The sequence below is a fragment of the Camelus bactrianus genome, chromosome 32, assembly GCF_048773025.1.
Source record: "Camelus bactrianus isolate YW-2024 breed Bactrian camel chromosome 32, ASM4877302v1, whole genome shotgun sequence".
NCBI classification, from domain to species: Eukaryota; Metazoa; Chordata; class Mammalia; order Artiodactyla; family Camelidae; genus Camelus; species Camelus bactrianus.
The window spans coordinates 15,450,561-15,466,137 of NC_133570.1; the positions used below are offsets into that span (position 1 = coordinate 15,450,561).

Consider the following 15,577-nt stretch of genomic DNA (forward strand, 5'->3'; position numbering starts at 1 on the left):
ACTGCTTATTTATTGGAAGAAATTTGCACTTAGTTCAAACCTGTGTTATTCTAGGGTCCACTGTATTCTCAGATTATAGTGCCTGATTTGTAATGCTAGATCACACAATGCATAAATAAATAATTCAAACCCGATTCTAACCTAAATTGTAACCTAAAAGGCCTTTGGGTACTTTTAAGCACCCTTTCCACCTCTCCTTAAAAAAAAAATTTTTTTTATATAAATAGATAAATACATGTAGATATATAACATTCTTTAATAAATCTTAAGTGAATAATCGAAGATTCAGTATAGTAGCAAGAGAAAGTTACGTTGTACAGCAGGGTTTGGTTATCCTGTGTTCTATGATATTGTCATATAACCTAAAAATGTGTTACAAGGTTAGAGTCATGGTCGTCTATGTAACTTCAAATTATGTTATTGATTTTTGAGGGAAAGTCTGGAATCTTAACGTTGATGTTGGGACCAAAGTGATTTTTATTTTCTTCTTCATAATTAATGACCTGTACTTTACTCAAAATATTTTACAATGAATTTATTACATGTAAAGATTATTTTTGAGAAGTATCATCAGTAATATTACCAGAGCACATATAAAGGGCTAATTGTTGCTGAAGTAAAATCTAAAACAGTACTTTAAAAAATCCTGTCCATTCATTTACATCTTAAGACGTTTGAGCTCCTGCTCTGTGCCAGCAGCTGTGTTTGGAGTCTTCCTCTTTAAAAGCTTTGCTAACAGTTGACCTTGATCTCCTCAATAGGGAGTTTTGTCTGCTAAGCTCCTCTGGCACAGCGATGAGAGATGGGTTCTAAGATGAGAGATGGGTTCTAACGGAGGCTCATGTCAAGGAAGACACTGGGGAGAAGGTTCTATAGGAAGTTGGGTTTCTCCGGCATGTAGGAGCCAGGGGTGAAAAGCAGAGGAGGAGCCCAGCCGGCTCACTAAACCGATGGGTTAGAAGAGGGGCTCTGTTCCCAGGAGGGCGCAGGATGTGGTGGGAACCGCGCCGCCTCCCGACCCCTGGACCCCTGGGTCTTGGAAAGGGCTCATTTGGTGTTGGAGAAACAAAATGTGTGGCTGGACGGGGACTAGGAGGAGCTGAAGGACAGCTTTTTGGTAGAAGAGACACATACTTCTTGGCTCTTTTTTTTCCTTCACCTCCAGAGGTAAATAGTGCGGAATTGGTGTTTTCCTTCACCGTTATGTGGAGAAGAACAGGATAAGCACTGCTCTTCAGGATTATTGTTAAAACTGGATCCACATAGAGTCTCTCTGCTGTTTCATCGTCAGGAAAAGGCAGTCACTTCGTGTCATATTCGTAAAAATGAGACTCCACAGTGACATCAGAATGTGCTTGGAGGGTCCCCTTCATAAACAGTGTCGGTTTTTGCAGGTGGGGGTTTGCCGTCAGAGCCCTGTTATCCAGTCACAGGAGTGGACTGAGTGGTCGCCCAGAGCTGTGGGGTCCTTCGTGGATTAGAACCTAGGCCTCTGAGTCTTTATTTGATTTGTATGTGTATATTTTTGATTAATATTTTTTCCCTGAGTGTAAAAGTTTTTTGTTTTTTGTTTTTTTAATCGAAACTGTGGTCTAACTGACACTTAATCCTTCGCATTCTTTCTCTGGGATTAGAAGGCTTAATAACAAAAACACTGGCTTGTCCAGGCTCTGATTCTGGCAGCTTGGAGAATTGTCTTTAAGGTTTGGAAAGTCCTTGGTCCCTGCCGCGCCTTGCGAGGAGACAGTGAGAAGGATGGAGGCTCAGCGGCTCACGACGCTGGGGCCTCCTGTGAGTGGCTGGCTCTGCAGCTGGGCCTTCTCTCGCGGACTCGTTCAGAAGAAATGGCAGCCTCCCGACCGTGCTTTTCTCCAACCCCCAGGCACTGCCAGCACCTGCCGGAGCTGCATTGGCTGCGCCTCCCCCTTACTGTACGCTGCTGACAGGCAGTTTCCCTTCCCACAGATAGTGCTGCCCCATTTTGGGCAAGGGTGTCAAGGCCAGTAGCCTTGGTACAGATGTGGATGTTTAGCGCAGGGTAGCTTTGGGGTGATGGGCAGCGGCTTTTATTCAGTGCCAGTGTCCCGGAGTGCCCTGGGACGCCCATTCCCTCCCTCCTGAAATAGATGCTGTCTGCTGCCCAAGCACCTTAGCTGTCCATTGTATGGGCCGTGAAAGGCTGGGAGGCAGGGGGGCGATGGTGGAGGATGCAGGGGAGGGCACCAGGTGCAGAACAATGACTCCCAAATTATGTCACGAGCTGAGCTGCCAGCCCCACGAGCACTGCTCGGCCTCATTACCACATGAAGTGCCACAGAAGGGCCTTTTCATTTTCTCCCCAGACTGTTTTCCCCAGTCTTACTGGGGGTGGGCTGGGGAGGGGGACACCCTCCTCACTCACCCCTAGTTAACAATGGAGCACAAAGTCCCGGCAGAAGGAACCTCACAATGTACCCTGGGGCTATTTTTGATTACAGTGAGAGGCTGTGACTCAGAGTGTGCCCTGGCAGATGACGGCTCCCCCCGCCCCCCCCCCCCCCCGCCCTTCCCCTCCCCCGCCCCTGGAGATGAGCAGGCAGCCTGTCCTTTGTGCGTTTCCTTGGCCGGCCTCTCCCGCTGCTGCAGTTCACTGATGTGTCCACAGCAGCCGGCCCACAGGCCTGACAGGGCTCTGACAGTGGTTTTTACCATATATGGCCATCAGAGCTCTGGGCTGTCAGCCGGCCAGGATAATTTCCTTCCTCTGCTTTGATTGGCTGCATGGCGGCTCAGAGAATGGTGGGGTCTGGGAGTGTGTGCTGAAGGGAAGCCACTGAGTCAAGTGCAAAGAACGTTTAACTCTTTCCTGGTTTTCTGGAGCGTGAGTCCGAGCTGAGCACACAGGCAGGTACTGCTGGCAAAAGCCCTCTGTGTATAAACATGCTGACACCCCAAGTAGGGGAAAGCGGCAAAGAGCAGGTTTCTGAGTACTAGTTACTGTAAAATAGACTCAAGCTTCAGTGGACAAATTTCTGCTGCCCTAGTTTGTCCAGGAGCCTGTTTATGACCATAAGTAGTAAACGTTCTGCTCTCGCCAGGTTGGGTACCTTGCTAGTTAGGGGTGGGGCCTGGGCTGAGTCCAGGGAAGGCAGAGCCAGGAGGACAAGTGATGGAGCACAGGTTGGCTTGCTCAGAGGAGCGGGGACTTGGGTTTCCATTCTGGCTGAGCTTTTAAGTCCTGGGTAAGTGATACGGGCTACTGAATTGGGTCTCTACACTGGTCCTCCTGCTTGTTTACAGCCATTGCAAGATGTGAGCTGCCTCGGCCATACATCCCAAGGCATTAACCTAACAACACAACAACAAAAAACAGACTTGTAATATTTTTCTGTTTTTCATCCCCACTACAGACAGGGAGGGTGGGTTTTGGTTCTGAGGCCTGTGGGTAGAGCAGTGCAGAGCTGAGATTGGAAGGGGTAACCTTGGAGCTCCCTTGTCATTCATGGTGAGTCCCATGGGCAGCGTCTCCAGTGTCACTGGAGATGACCCTCAGTGCAAGGGGCTAGGCAGCAGTCACTCTCCTTTCTGATTTGGGTACTGAATGCTTTGTTTTAATTTCCTGTATTTGCATTTACATTAATAGTTCTTTTGCTTTCCAGCTTTTCCCTTCAAGCAGAATTTTATTTTGACTAGGTTATACCTCATCTTGGGTTCCTAGTTTTTGTTTGTTCTCAGACCAGACGGATCATGTGGAATTACTTGTCTGCAATGATGAGGTTTCTGCTTTGTAAATGTTTTGTTAAGTCAGGAAGTTAGGAAATAGAGCCTCTCCATTCGCTGTTGCATATTTAGGCATGATTGAATAAGGGAATGCCAACTCTTCCACTTTTTTGCTTTCTGATAATAAAATACCCATAGTTTTATAGTAGCTTTTTCAAGTTCTTAATAGACTTTTTAAATGGTCTATTCAATATTAAACCCAGCTTTTAGAGAGGAACTGTGATGCCGAAATGGTTGGCTTGGTGTTTTCTCTTGTGCCCATAAAGACTGTTCCCTTTCGCCCCCAGGCAGCTCAGGGCCCTGCACAGCCACATTGCCTCTGCCTGGCAGCTTTGGTTGCTAGCCTGCTTTACAGGCCCGGGTAACTCAATCTGTATGTCCTGTTCCAGGGCGCCTCCTCTTACCCTCAAGGGTGGCGTTTCTGGTTCCCTTAAAGTAAAACCTCCTCAGAATGTTTTATTCTTGGGTCACGAGCTGTCACTGTCAGTGACCGGCCTGTCAACAGGTCCTGTATTGTGTGCATCAGTCTTCTGGTCTGCTGCAGGAGTCACGATAGCTCCTCCCCGTGGAGGAACAGGGCCTTCAGAGGTTTCAACAGAACATGTATCCACATAAATAATACTGTTCCAAGAAGCAGGAAGTTGGGGGAAAAAAGGAAAACCCACTTCAATAGATATCCTTTTCAGGCTCCTTTGAACTCTGCACAATGTGAATGGAGCCCTTATGCCTGGGCTGCAAACTTTTCCTTTGCTTCCAAGCACGTGTTTGACTTACCCATTCTTCTTGCTGAGAGTTCAAGAATTTTCAGGCCAGTAATAAATTATTATCCATGCCTTTGAAAAGATCTTTTAATGTACGGACAGTATGATAAGTTGTTGAACTTTGGGCACGTAAGGTGATTTTGATCAGCATTTTTTCCTACAATGAAAATGTGTCTGAATAGAAAGTAGGCATGAACAGTCTGGAAAATCTTTGTTCCTTGAGTCAGAATGGGGTGGGGGGCGGTTTGGGCCTTACATCTAAGGGTAGTGTAGCCATTCTGGATAATAATCATAGGTTATAATAGTGGATTATAAGGTGACTAGATAATGAGAAGACTACAGATTAGAAGTTTGGAAAAAAGTTCTGGGAGCTGCCTGTGCTGGACTAGCTAAGGGAGACGGCATAGCCAGCAGAACGCAGCTCCCGGAACAGTTTACGAGTATGTGATTGAACTCCAGAGTGTACACTAGAAAGACATTGTGCGTGGGATACCTTGAGCATCTTAAACGGAAATATATGATTTTGGCTGATGAAATTAACGGGTGTCACCTTTTGACACCTTGGGAGTTTGAACTTTGTGGAATCATATGTTAGTCGGGAGGAGAAAGCCTGCCAGGTAAGTGTTAACATGGCTTTAACCAAATTTTACTTTTGGAAGAAACTGGTAATCATTAGACTGTTCCTGCTCAGCACCAGTTTGGTAGCCTCTTCAGCCTAATACTGAGCAGGCTAATGTGTAGATCAAACAAGTATCGTGTGAGGGCTCGGACATCCATTAAGAATAACCATTCGGATGATCTTTTATACAATGTGTAGGTCATGTTGGAAGCATCCCACTGTTGTATTTTGAGAGTGTGGGAGGGTGAAAATGTCTGCGGGTACACCCACAAATACACCATGAGCTCCTTGAAAAACACATCCCATAAATGCTGGAGAGGGTGTGGAGAAAAGGGAACCCTCCTACATTGTTGGTGGGAAGGTAGTCTGGCCCAGCCATTATGGAACACAGTATTGAGATTCCTCAAAAAACTAAAAATAGACTTACCATATGATCTAGCAACCCCACTCCTGAGCATATACCTGGAGCAAATTCTAATTCAAAAAGATACATGTACCCCTGTGTTCATAGCAGCAGTATATACAATAGCCAAGACAAAGAAGCAACCTAAATGTCCATCGACAGGTGACTGGATAAAGAAGCTGTGGTGTATTTATACAATGGAATACTACTCAGCTATAAAAAATAATGAAATAATGCCATTTGCAGCAACATGGATGGACCTGGAGATTGTCATTCTAAGTGAAGTAAGCCAGAAAGAGAAAGAAAAATACCATATGATATCACTTATATGTGGAATCTTAAAAAAGGAAAAAGAAGACACTAATGAACTCATCTACAAAACAGAAACACACTCACAGACATAGTAAACAATGTTATGGTTACCAGGGGAATAGGAGTGGTAAGGATAAATTTGGGAGTTTGAGATTTGCAGATATTAACTACTATATATAAAAATGGATAAAAAACAAATTTCTTCTGTATAGCACAGGGAACTGTATTCAATATCTTACAATAACCTTTAATGAAAAAGAATATGAAAACGAATATATATATGTATGTATGTGTATGTATATATATATATATGACTGGGACATTATACTGTACCACAGAAATGGACACATTATAACTGACTATACTTCAATAAAAACAAACAAATAAATAAAATAAAAACACATCCCAGAGTGGAACTCCCTTATAGAAACATTTGTGAGGAGATTTCTATACATGTCTGTCTGTATATATTTAGAATTTCTTTTGATTGTGCATACTGTTCTCAGCATGTAAGATGAGTTCACTTCTTAAATACGAATTCTTTTTTGTAAAGCAGTATGGCAAATAAGTAAGATCCACTATTTGATGTAAGTGGAAGCAGTTGTGGTTTCCCATTGAAATTAGTGAGAAATACCCTTAAAACTGGAAATATTATTTCGTAAGAGTCACATTGAATTTTGTATGCCTGAGGAGGAATGCTTTTGCAAACTTATTTAAAATTACGAACATTCCTTCTTAGAGCAGTTATACAAAAATATGTATTTACTGATGCTTAAATTTTTATTTATTTATTTATTTATTTATTTTTACACCCCCTTACTCCAAAAGCTTCTAGGAGGAAAAGTACTGCCTAACTCTGAGTTTAGTTCCAGCATCAGTCTGCAGGAGCTCTGCTGAGTCTTTTGGCCGCTTTGAAATTTTTGAGGACTCTCCCCAAACCCAAAGTAAATGACAGTGCTGGTGTCTAGGTGGCTTTCTGCCACCGTGACGGTTGCTGGCTGGAATGTGTCAGGGCCATCGGCCTCAGCTTGGCCTGCCACATGGAAACTGTGCCGTCAACCTCCCTCTCCCACGTGCCAGCTGTACACATACTTTGGAGGCTGGATCGTCCCTGGAACCCATGTTGCTGGGCCTCTGGCAGGCCAGCAGAACTTTTAGACAATAGTGTGTAAGGAAGCCGGTGCCCTGCCCTATTTCACTCTGGTCCGATGAGCGTAAGGACTGGAGTCTGGGCCAGGGCCTTTGGGACCTTGGTGTTGGCCATTTCATCACTTGAGTTGACTTGCTGGTAATTCCCATCACTTGGAGTTTTAGCTAGAGAGGTACAATTAATCTCTTCTATGTCATGTGATTGGGATAACTAGTAAGTAATCAATAACTTTAAATAATTATTTAAAGCAGGAAGTCTAATGTCTGACTAACTATTCTCAGCTGAACTTCCAATTCCATGCTAGCAAAGTAGTAGTCTAGTAACTAAGGGGATGCGTCCCCAACACAACAGTGGACTGATTTGTTAGTAAATGAAATTATTCTGTATTTAAGCCTTGGGAAATCAATGGATAGTTCTTAAATCACTCTAAAGAAGATACGTAAAAGCTGGCGCTCGGTCTCGTCAGCCTTCCTTCCTGTGTCAGCATTCACGTAAGCTTGCTGCTTAGAGACGCAGGTAAGCTGCGTAGTCACAGTGACTCGCAGTGGCTGTCTTTCTGAATGGTGCTTCACACTTGAGCGAATTAGACATGGATTCCTTGGTTTATTCACTGGATGATAAATGAGGATGTGTCATGATTATGAATGAGAAATGCATTCTCATTAGATCCCAGCGCAAAATGACTTTCAGAAGTGATGCGCCCTCATCTTTACCATATAAGGCCATTATCGTATGGTTTCCTTCAGTTTCCATGGACTTGAGCTCTCAGCCGTTTATAATTGCCCAGATCCGCCCTGTTAAAAACGCATACTGATTGGGTGAAATATGTTGTTGTGCTTTTGATTAGATTTTGTTATGGGTAGGAACATATTTGGAGGTACACACCCTTGTAATCAAGGCAGCTGATAGTTGACTATTGTTGTGAACACCCTGCATGAAAAACCGTCAGTGCACGTTTACAACGGCAGTTTTTCTCACACTTTCTCCTTTTTGTTCCTTTATCGCTATCAGGCGTTTAGTCGATTCCCTTGCTGTTGGTCTGCAATATGGTGCTACTTCCCCTGTTTCATTTGCTGTAAGGATTTATGATGATGTTAAAACCAGAGGAAGCAGCTGTTTGCAGGGTATCATTTTTTTTTTAGTGAACTTTGTGTTTCTGATGACCAGCTGCCAATAATTTCGGCAGTGCTTCCATGGCATTGCAGAAATTTTCTTTCCCTGGAGAAATCTATTAGGATTGCCAGTAATGTTTTAGATCTGCTTCTTAGTTTGTTTTCGTCTGCCTCTTGACCTTCTCTGCTCCTGTTTCTTTAGTTAGAGCAGGGGTGATATTGTTGCTGTGCCATAAAGGTAGTTGTGCTAATGCAGATGAAAGATCTTCGTGCAGTTGTTGGCATGTACCATAAGGACTCTAAAAGCGTTAGCTATTTTTGTTACTAATTATTTGTTTTTGGTAGAAAGGAGGGAAATAAATGGCAGTTGTCCTTTAAATGACATTCAGGTTCCCATGAAAATGTTGGGCTTTTAGTACTTGTATTCCATAGACTAGTTGGGCTGAATTGAGAATGGCAGAAATGCTTGTTACTGTTTTCAAACATCCTAGTTGGCTGAGAGTACTGCTGAATAGCTATTCATTTTTGGCCAGGGCTGTGTAATTTTAACCTAAAAAAGAAAAATCATCTAGTAAGCTTTTCAGTATAATTAAGAACATCTAGTATTAATGTACTTTCAGATTCCCCTCAAAATTTCTTTATACCTGAGCAAAAGCTCTTCTTAGCCCAGATTGGAAAAAAAAATTTTTGGTGTCTTTAGATGTTCAGAGGTCAGTGACTGTATATACTTTGCCATCGAGAATGCCAAATGGGGTTCTCTGGGGGAGAACTTAAGAATGCAAAGACCTTGAGATAAAATAAAACAATTCAGATGGAAAAATTTTTTCCTTGGGAGTAGTCTTTTGGGGGGGGTGGGATTAGGTTTATTTATTTATTTATTGTTTTCAAATTTTATTTGTTTATTTATTTAATGGAGGTCCCGGGGATTGAACCCATGCATGCGAAGCACGCACTCTGACACTGAGCTATATCCTTCTCCAAAGATTTTTTTAATGTAAAATTAATAACAATATGTTGGTGTGTTTCTCAACTTCATTATACTTTAATTATTTTTTAAAAATAGGAAACAAGTCAAACAAATAAAATAATAGGACAGTCATCATGTACTCAGTCACCCACAAGATTAAACAGATGTTAATATTTTGCCGTGTTTGTTTCATATCTCCCCTTTTTGAAAAACAGGGAAGCATAACAGATGTAGCTAGAATACCGTTTTCCTTTCCATCTTTTCTCCTTCCCCAGAAGTAATCATTTCCTTAAAGCCGGCATGTTATCCTGTGTTTGTACTTTTATTACATGTGTACATACCTATAACATAGCCTGTTATTTTGTGTGGGTTAAACTTGTATGTAAGTGATGTTTATTCTCATACCAAAGACAGTTAAATTGGTTCTGCTTTTTTCACTGTTCCCAACAGTGCTGCAGTGAATACCCTTCTCGTGCAAAATACGGGAGCGTCTCTCTGACACAGACCATCTAGAAGTGGTATTGCCGAGGGGCGGGCATCTCCAGCTCCAGTTGTTTCCACATTGCTCTCAAAAGAAACCGTAGCAGGATATTCTCCTGCGAGCAGTTTTTATGAGTTCCTCTCTCCCCGCATCTTTGCCAGCACTTGTATTTAGGCTTCTAAATTGTTGCCAATTTTAATAGGTGTCCAGTGTTACCTAATTGTTTCAATTTGCAGTTTCCTGGTTATCCCAGTTACCAGTGAGAATGAGTACTTTGCATACACCTGTTGGCTTTTCAGGCTTCCTTCCCTCTGGATCCCCTGCTCATATCATTTGCCCATCGTTCTGCCAAGTTGTTGATTTTGTCAGGTATATGTTTTAAATATACATATGCACACATATACACATACATGTACTTTTCCCAGTCTGTACCTTGTCTTTTCACTTTATTTTTTTGTTTGTCTGTTTTTTGTTTGTTTTTTTTTTGTTTGTTTGTTAGATGGGGAAAGGTAATTAGGTTTATTAACTTAATTTATTTTTTAATAGAGGTGCTGGGGATTGAACCCAGGACCTTATGCATGCTAAGCACATGCTCTACTACTGAGCTATGCCCTCCCCCGCACTTTACTTTTTTGAGAACAGCCCACACTGCTAACATTGGTTTACTTTTTATTTTTCCTTCTTTTGAGTGGAATTTTCATCAATATTTATAAGTCACGTGGGCTGCAGTTTCTCTTCCTTATACTGTCCTTCGTATCAAGGTGGTACATTACTTATGCAATGAGGTCAGAAGCATCTCTGTTCTCCGGGAATGTTGGTTTGGGTTGATTTCTAACTTGAATGTTTGGTAAAACTCAATAAAACCATCTGGGCCTATTATTTCTGGTATTTAGTGATTGATTGATTTGTGGGGGGGCTGGGGGTGATGCGTGGAGTTACACTACTGGTTATTTTATGGTTACCGGTCTCTTTAGGCTTTCTATTTATTGAGAAAGTTTTGATGCATTTATTTTTTTCCTGGGAGATTGCTTATTTCATCTGGAATTTTAAGATTTCTTTTAGATATATCCCACAAGTTTTGCTATGGCATGAATTTACTGATCAGTTATAACTTTCTTTTTATTGGCCATTATAATTTTCTCTGTGAATTTATTAGTAAATTAAAATTTTCTCAGATGCATTGGATATATTTTGGGTTTTTTTTTTGTATTAATTTTTAATTGTATTGCGTTGTACTCAGATCATGCTCTACAGAAAATTGATTCCTTGGTAGCTTTTGAGATTTGCTTTGAGGTGTCTTAATTGACCATTTAAAAAAATAAATGTTTAATGTGTGCTTGGAAAAAAATGTGTTTTAAAATGTTGGCTACAAGTTTGTCTATATTCACTAGATCAAGCGTGTTACTTCTGTTAAAGTCGTCTTTATTCATACTGATTTTTGTCTGATCTCTTAAATCTTTATTAAAATCTCTTAAGATTATGGTTTTGTCATTTTCTCCTTAGAGTTCTGTCAGTTTCCGCTTTCGAAGTTACGTAGTTAGAGGAGTTAAAGTTCCTGGTGACTTTAGCTTCCCCTTGAATCACTTCTTTAAACGTTGAAATGTGATCTTTAATAATGCATCTCACCTCAAAATCTGTTTGTTCTAGTAGAGCGACCTGGTATATATTTATATATCTCCTCCCTCCTGTAGTTGTCTTTTGTTTTCTTATTTTTTTAAATGTGTCTTGTAGCTGATTTTAATCTGATTTGAGACACTCTTTTAGCTGGTGAGTTTAAGTCATTCATATTTACCACAATTCATGATTTATGGTTGGTTTTATTTCTACCATCTTATTTTATGCTTTCTAGTTTTCATTCTTTTTTCTTTTTATTTCCTCTTTCTCTTGGATTGAATGAGCTTTTTTAATTCCAGTAACCTCCCTCCCACTCTATACACTTTGAAAGTTATATATTCTCTTTCCTTTCTGTGTTTACCCTTAATTTTAACATACTTACAAGACGTAAAGTCTAAAACTAGTCAATTTTTCTGCCTTTTTCTAGAGAAGACCCTGAAACCTCTGAACTCTGATTGACTCTTTCTGTCTCACGTGATAGTTTATCTGGGTATGGAACACATAGTTGATTGTTTTCCTTAGCATTTCCCAGGTACTTTCCCATGTTTTTGTTTCTGAGCTTGCTTTAAGCCTGCCCGCAGTGAGTCTCATTACTCTCTCTGTAGGTAACTTGTCTTTTCTCTGTATTCAAAGGTATTAGCCTATTATATAAAAGGTTATATTTTACATTTTGAGTAATTCCAAAATGCATTCATTTTAAATGGTAAAAACACAGCTATAATCTACAGTTTGGGGATCGTTAGAATTGTATTTTGATTAAAAGACGCTGGTATTCTCTTTTGCTACGTCTGTTAATGCCATTGATTAGATAAAATCTTTGTAGTTCTGGAAATTTAGATCCTTCATCTGGGGAGGGTCCTCGGTAGTGGCAGGTTGGCAGTTGTTACTGGTTGATGTTGACTGATGTGAACGTCATCGTATGTATATTGTGGGGAGTTTGGGGTAGCAGTGATGAAGGAGAAATGGGTCTGAGAGAACAAACCAACTCTGTGGCGCTGATGTTACTTAACGGTCTCTCTCCCCCCACCCCCTCTCCCTCTCCTTTCAGACTGGTCGAATTGACAAATCCTACCCGACAGTATGTGGCCACACAGGACCAGTGTTGGACATAGACTGGTGCCCACATAATGATCAGGTCATCGCCAGCGGATCCGAGGACTGCACGGTGATGGTAAGCTCCTGGGACTCACTGCTGCTTTCAGAGTGTATGTGTGGGGGGACTCAAAATGCAGACAGTCGGTAGTTTTGAATGTCCATTGGCTCATGGAAGAATTTAGTACACTAAAATTCAACTACAGGTAAGCTATCTGCAAGCCCTTCTATCAAGAAGTGAGACCCTAATGTTTTTTTTCTTCTTTTGTGTGAGTGTGTGTGCACGCACATCCTTGTTAACAGTTGGCACATCTGCTTGGTGGGAGGATTTTCCGGAAAGTAAAATGACTTTCCAGGAATTCTGTGAAAGTCATTGGACCACATGACCTCCCTCCCCCTCAAAAAGGAGAGAAAAAATCACTAGCATTAATTCTATGTTACAGTGAAATATGAGGCCAGAGATAATACGTGTAAATGGGTTATGAAACAGATATGGAGAGATAGCAAAGAGTTTTTGCAAAAGTGCTTATTTCCAAGCTGATGTCTAGTGGACCCTGGATAAGAAGGTCCTTTTTTTGCAGATCTACAGACAGCCAACTTGAAACGTTTTTAAAGTGAGTTCTTTCCATTACCTAGTTTAGATTCCAAAAGGAGGTTATGTATGAAACCAGGGTGTGGGGTCCTTGTTACTGTAAAGCTTCTTGTTCTCGATTATGTTCTTCTCAGCCTGAAAAGGTAACTGTGGGTTTGGATCAGTTTGTAATCCTGGCCCAGCATCTGTTGGAAAGGCTAGGTGTGAGCACGGCCTGGGGAGCTGGAGCACGTGCTGCGGTGAGTGAGGGAAGGTGCAGCCCCCGGTAGGACCGGCAGCCGGTCTCCCACGCCAGGTGGACGGCTTGGAGGTGAACCGTGCTGCTTTCATTTCCTTCCCTCTTCCTTTCCTGTGCACCAAACCAGACTGAGAAACATTGTTTGGAAGGCTTTATTAATTAAAATTATTTTATACAAACACAAACTAATTCTTGAACTGTGCCGTTTTAAACATTTACCCATTTTTCCTCGTGGACTTTTGGCTGAGGATAACTCCTCCTGTGATCTCATGATTTTGGCAGCCAATGCATATTAAAGAAACATGCTGCTGTTAAAAGGAATTGTTTCATTTAACGTGCCTTGCTAGCTTGATCATTTTAATGGCTGCAGACACATTTTGCAAGGAGAAAGGAACAGTATTTAGACCCGATGCCAAAATCTTGAACTAAGAGTCTTAACCTCTCTTGAAGAAGCAGGTTTGATCCCTCTCTCCATCTCCAGCATTGTTGGTCGTGTTGCCCTTTTTAAAAAAACTCACTAAACAAACTGTTCAGTGAATTCAGTTAAGTGAAAAAGTGAATCGAGTTAAGGGATTTATTACAAAGTGAACATTCTGTAACCACCACCCAGGTCAAGAAATGGAACTTTCCCAGCCTCTCAGACTTTCCCTGAGCCCCATCCCAATCACGAGCCCCCTTCCCTCTGCAAGTACCAGTTATTCTTCCTTGCTGTTTCTTTATGGTTTTAATCACACACACACACACACACACGTGTATCTCTAGATGCTGTAGCTTAGTCTTTCAAGTTGTAAAAACTTGATATGTCTTTTAAGTCTCTCCTAATCTACAGGTTCCTCCTCCATCCTTCCATTTTCTTGTTGAGGAAAAGCCTGACCTTTGACCTGTAGCTTCCAGCAGTGCAGATTTTGCTGCCTGCACCCTAGTGGTCCAGCTCCCCCGGCTTCCCCGGCCTCTGGATTCCGTGCAAGTTGGCAGCAGGATCCCGGAGTGTGGTTAGATTCAGACTTTATCCCTTTGACAAGACTGGAGCTCATGGCACCTTACTTTTGAGTTTTTCAGGTTCTGATTTGTAGTGTTTCCTGTCTTGTATTGTTTTCTTAATAATGTCTTTTCTCTTGCTTTGGAATGTGTACGGTAGTTTTTATCTTTTTTTGGAGCTGTTTTTAGCACTATTGTATTATCTGTAGGGATCCTATTCTGTACCTTATTCTTATCCTTTTTTTCTCATAGTAATTTTGGAACCTTCATTTTCTTTTTCCCTCTCTCATATTTTTATTTGTGTGTCGTTTTCCTGAGCTCTTGGAAGGCAGCTTGGTTCTGACCTGGCAGAGCTCCCTCTTCTGTCGTTGTCAGGTAGTGTTCAGAGCGTGGTGGCTTCCTCCCCGAGACTTCCTGACCTGCTTTTCTTTGGCCTTTCTGATTCCTTTGTCCATCCTATTTCTGCCCTGCTTAGATGTGATTCCGTTTCTGGGAATTTCTGCTCCGTGTGGGCCTGTCTCAGAAGGGAGTCCTCTGGTTGGCTTCTAGAGCACGGGGGTCTGGACTGCTGCAGCCCCTTCAGGCCTTTTTATTTCAGGTCCCTGTTCTCAAGTGCTGTTGGAGGAGGCAGAGCCCCTCCGGGTCCCACCGTGAGCTCATTTTGGCCTGCTCTTATCAGGCCTGTGGGGCGCCCCATTGCTGCCCCCTAGTTTTTTCCACGCAGAAGCCAGTGACACACAGGTCAGGGGCTGGCAGTGGTTCTCCTCCGCCCACTTGCGTTTGGGCTGTCACTTAGTTTTCTATAAATATTGTCCCTGTGATTTTGTTTTGTTATCTGCCTGCTCTGTGCTTTTATGAAGGGGCTTGGGAAGATCCCAAACTGGTGCTGCCACTGACGCCACCGTCTTCCCAGAATCCTTTGACGTTGCCCCTTTACTGGTGTTGCCAGAGTGAACATTTTGTAAATTAAATAATGCCTTGGGATAAATTTTCCTCCTACTTTTTTTTTTAAGCTCTTAAGTGTGGCACTGATATTTTAATCACTTAATGGCCCCCCAATCATTTGTTATCATTGTTGGGGGAATGACAAGAAGCGTTAGTAACTCAGCAGTTGAAAAGAAATTTTAACTGCCCCATCTGCTTCTTATACCTCATTTTCCTCTTTGTTCTCCTGATGGTGAAAGAACACCATCCGATAGATCGAATGGTTTCAAACGGCACCATTTATTATTACTTTTTTTAAAAGCACAGAACAGTTCTGTGTAGTTTCCTAAGCGTAAGCTCTTGGTAGTAGCCCCTGAGCTGGAAGTGCAGAGAGCGCACCAAGGCGCAGCTCTGAGAGAGGAGGGCGCTGGGAGAAGCCCAGGACTGGGGTTCTGAGCACCTGCAGGTCGCTCACGTGCTCTCAGCCTCAGTTTAAAAATAAGTAAATAAATAAATCAATAATGAAGCCAATCGCGAGAGGATCAAGGAAGGTATAAATGTGTAATGAGTTTTTT

The 15,577-nt window shown here is 42.1% G+C and overlaps 1 protein-coding gene across 2 annotated transcripts in view; it reads left to right on the forward strand.

Annotated features, from left to right (window-relative positions):
• CORO1C (coronin 1C) overlaps positions 1–15,577 on the forward strand; it is a 67,656-nt gene that overhangs the window by 33,587 nt on the left and 18,492 nt on the right. For both annotated transcript variants that reach the window (XM_074356657.1, XM_074356658.1), the window contains exon 3: positions 12,227–12,349. In XM_074356657.1, the coding sequence (XP_074212758.1) occupies positions 12,227–12,349 (123 nt within the window). The remainder of the gene's footprint in view (positions 1–12,226; positions 12,350–15,577) is intronic.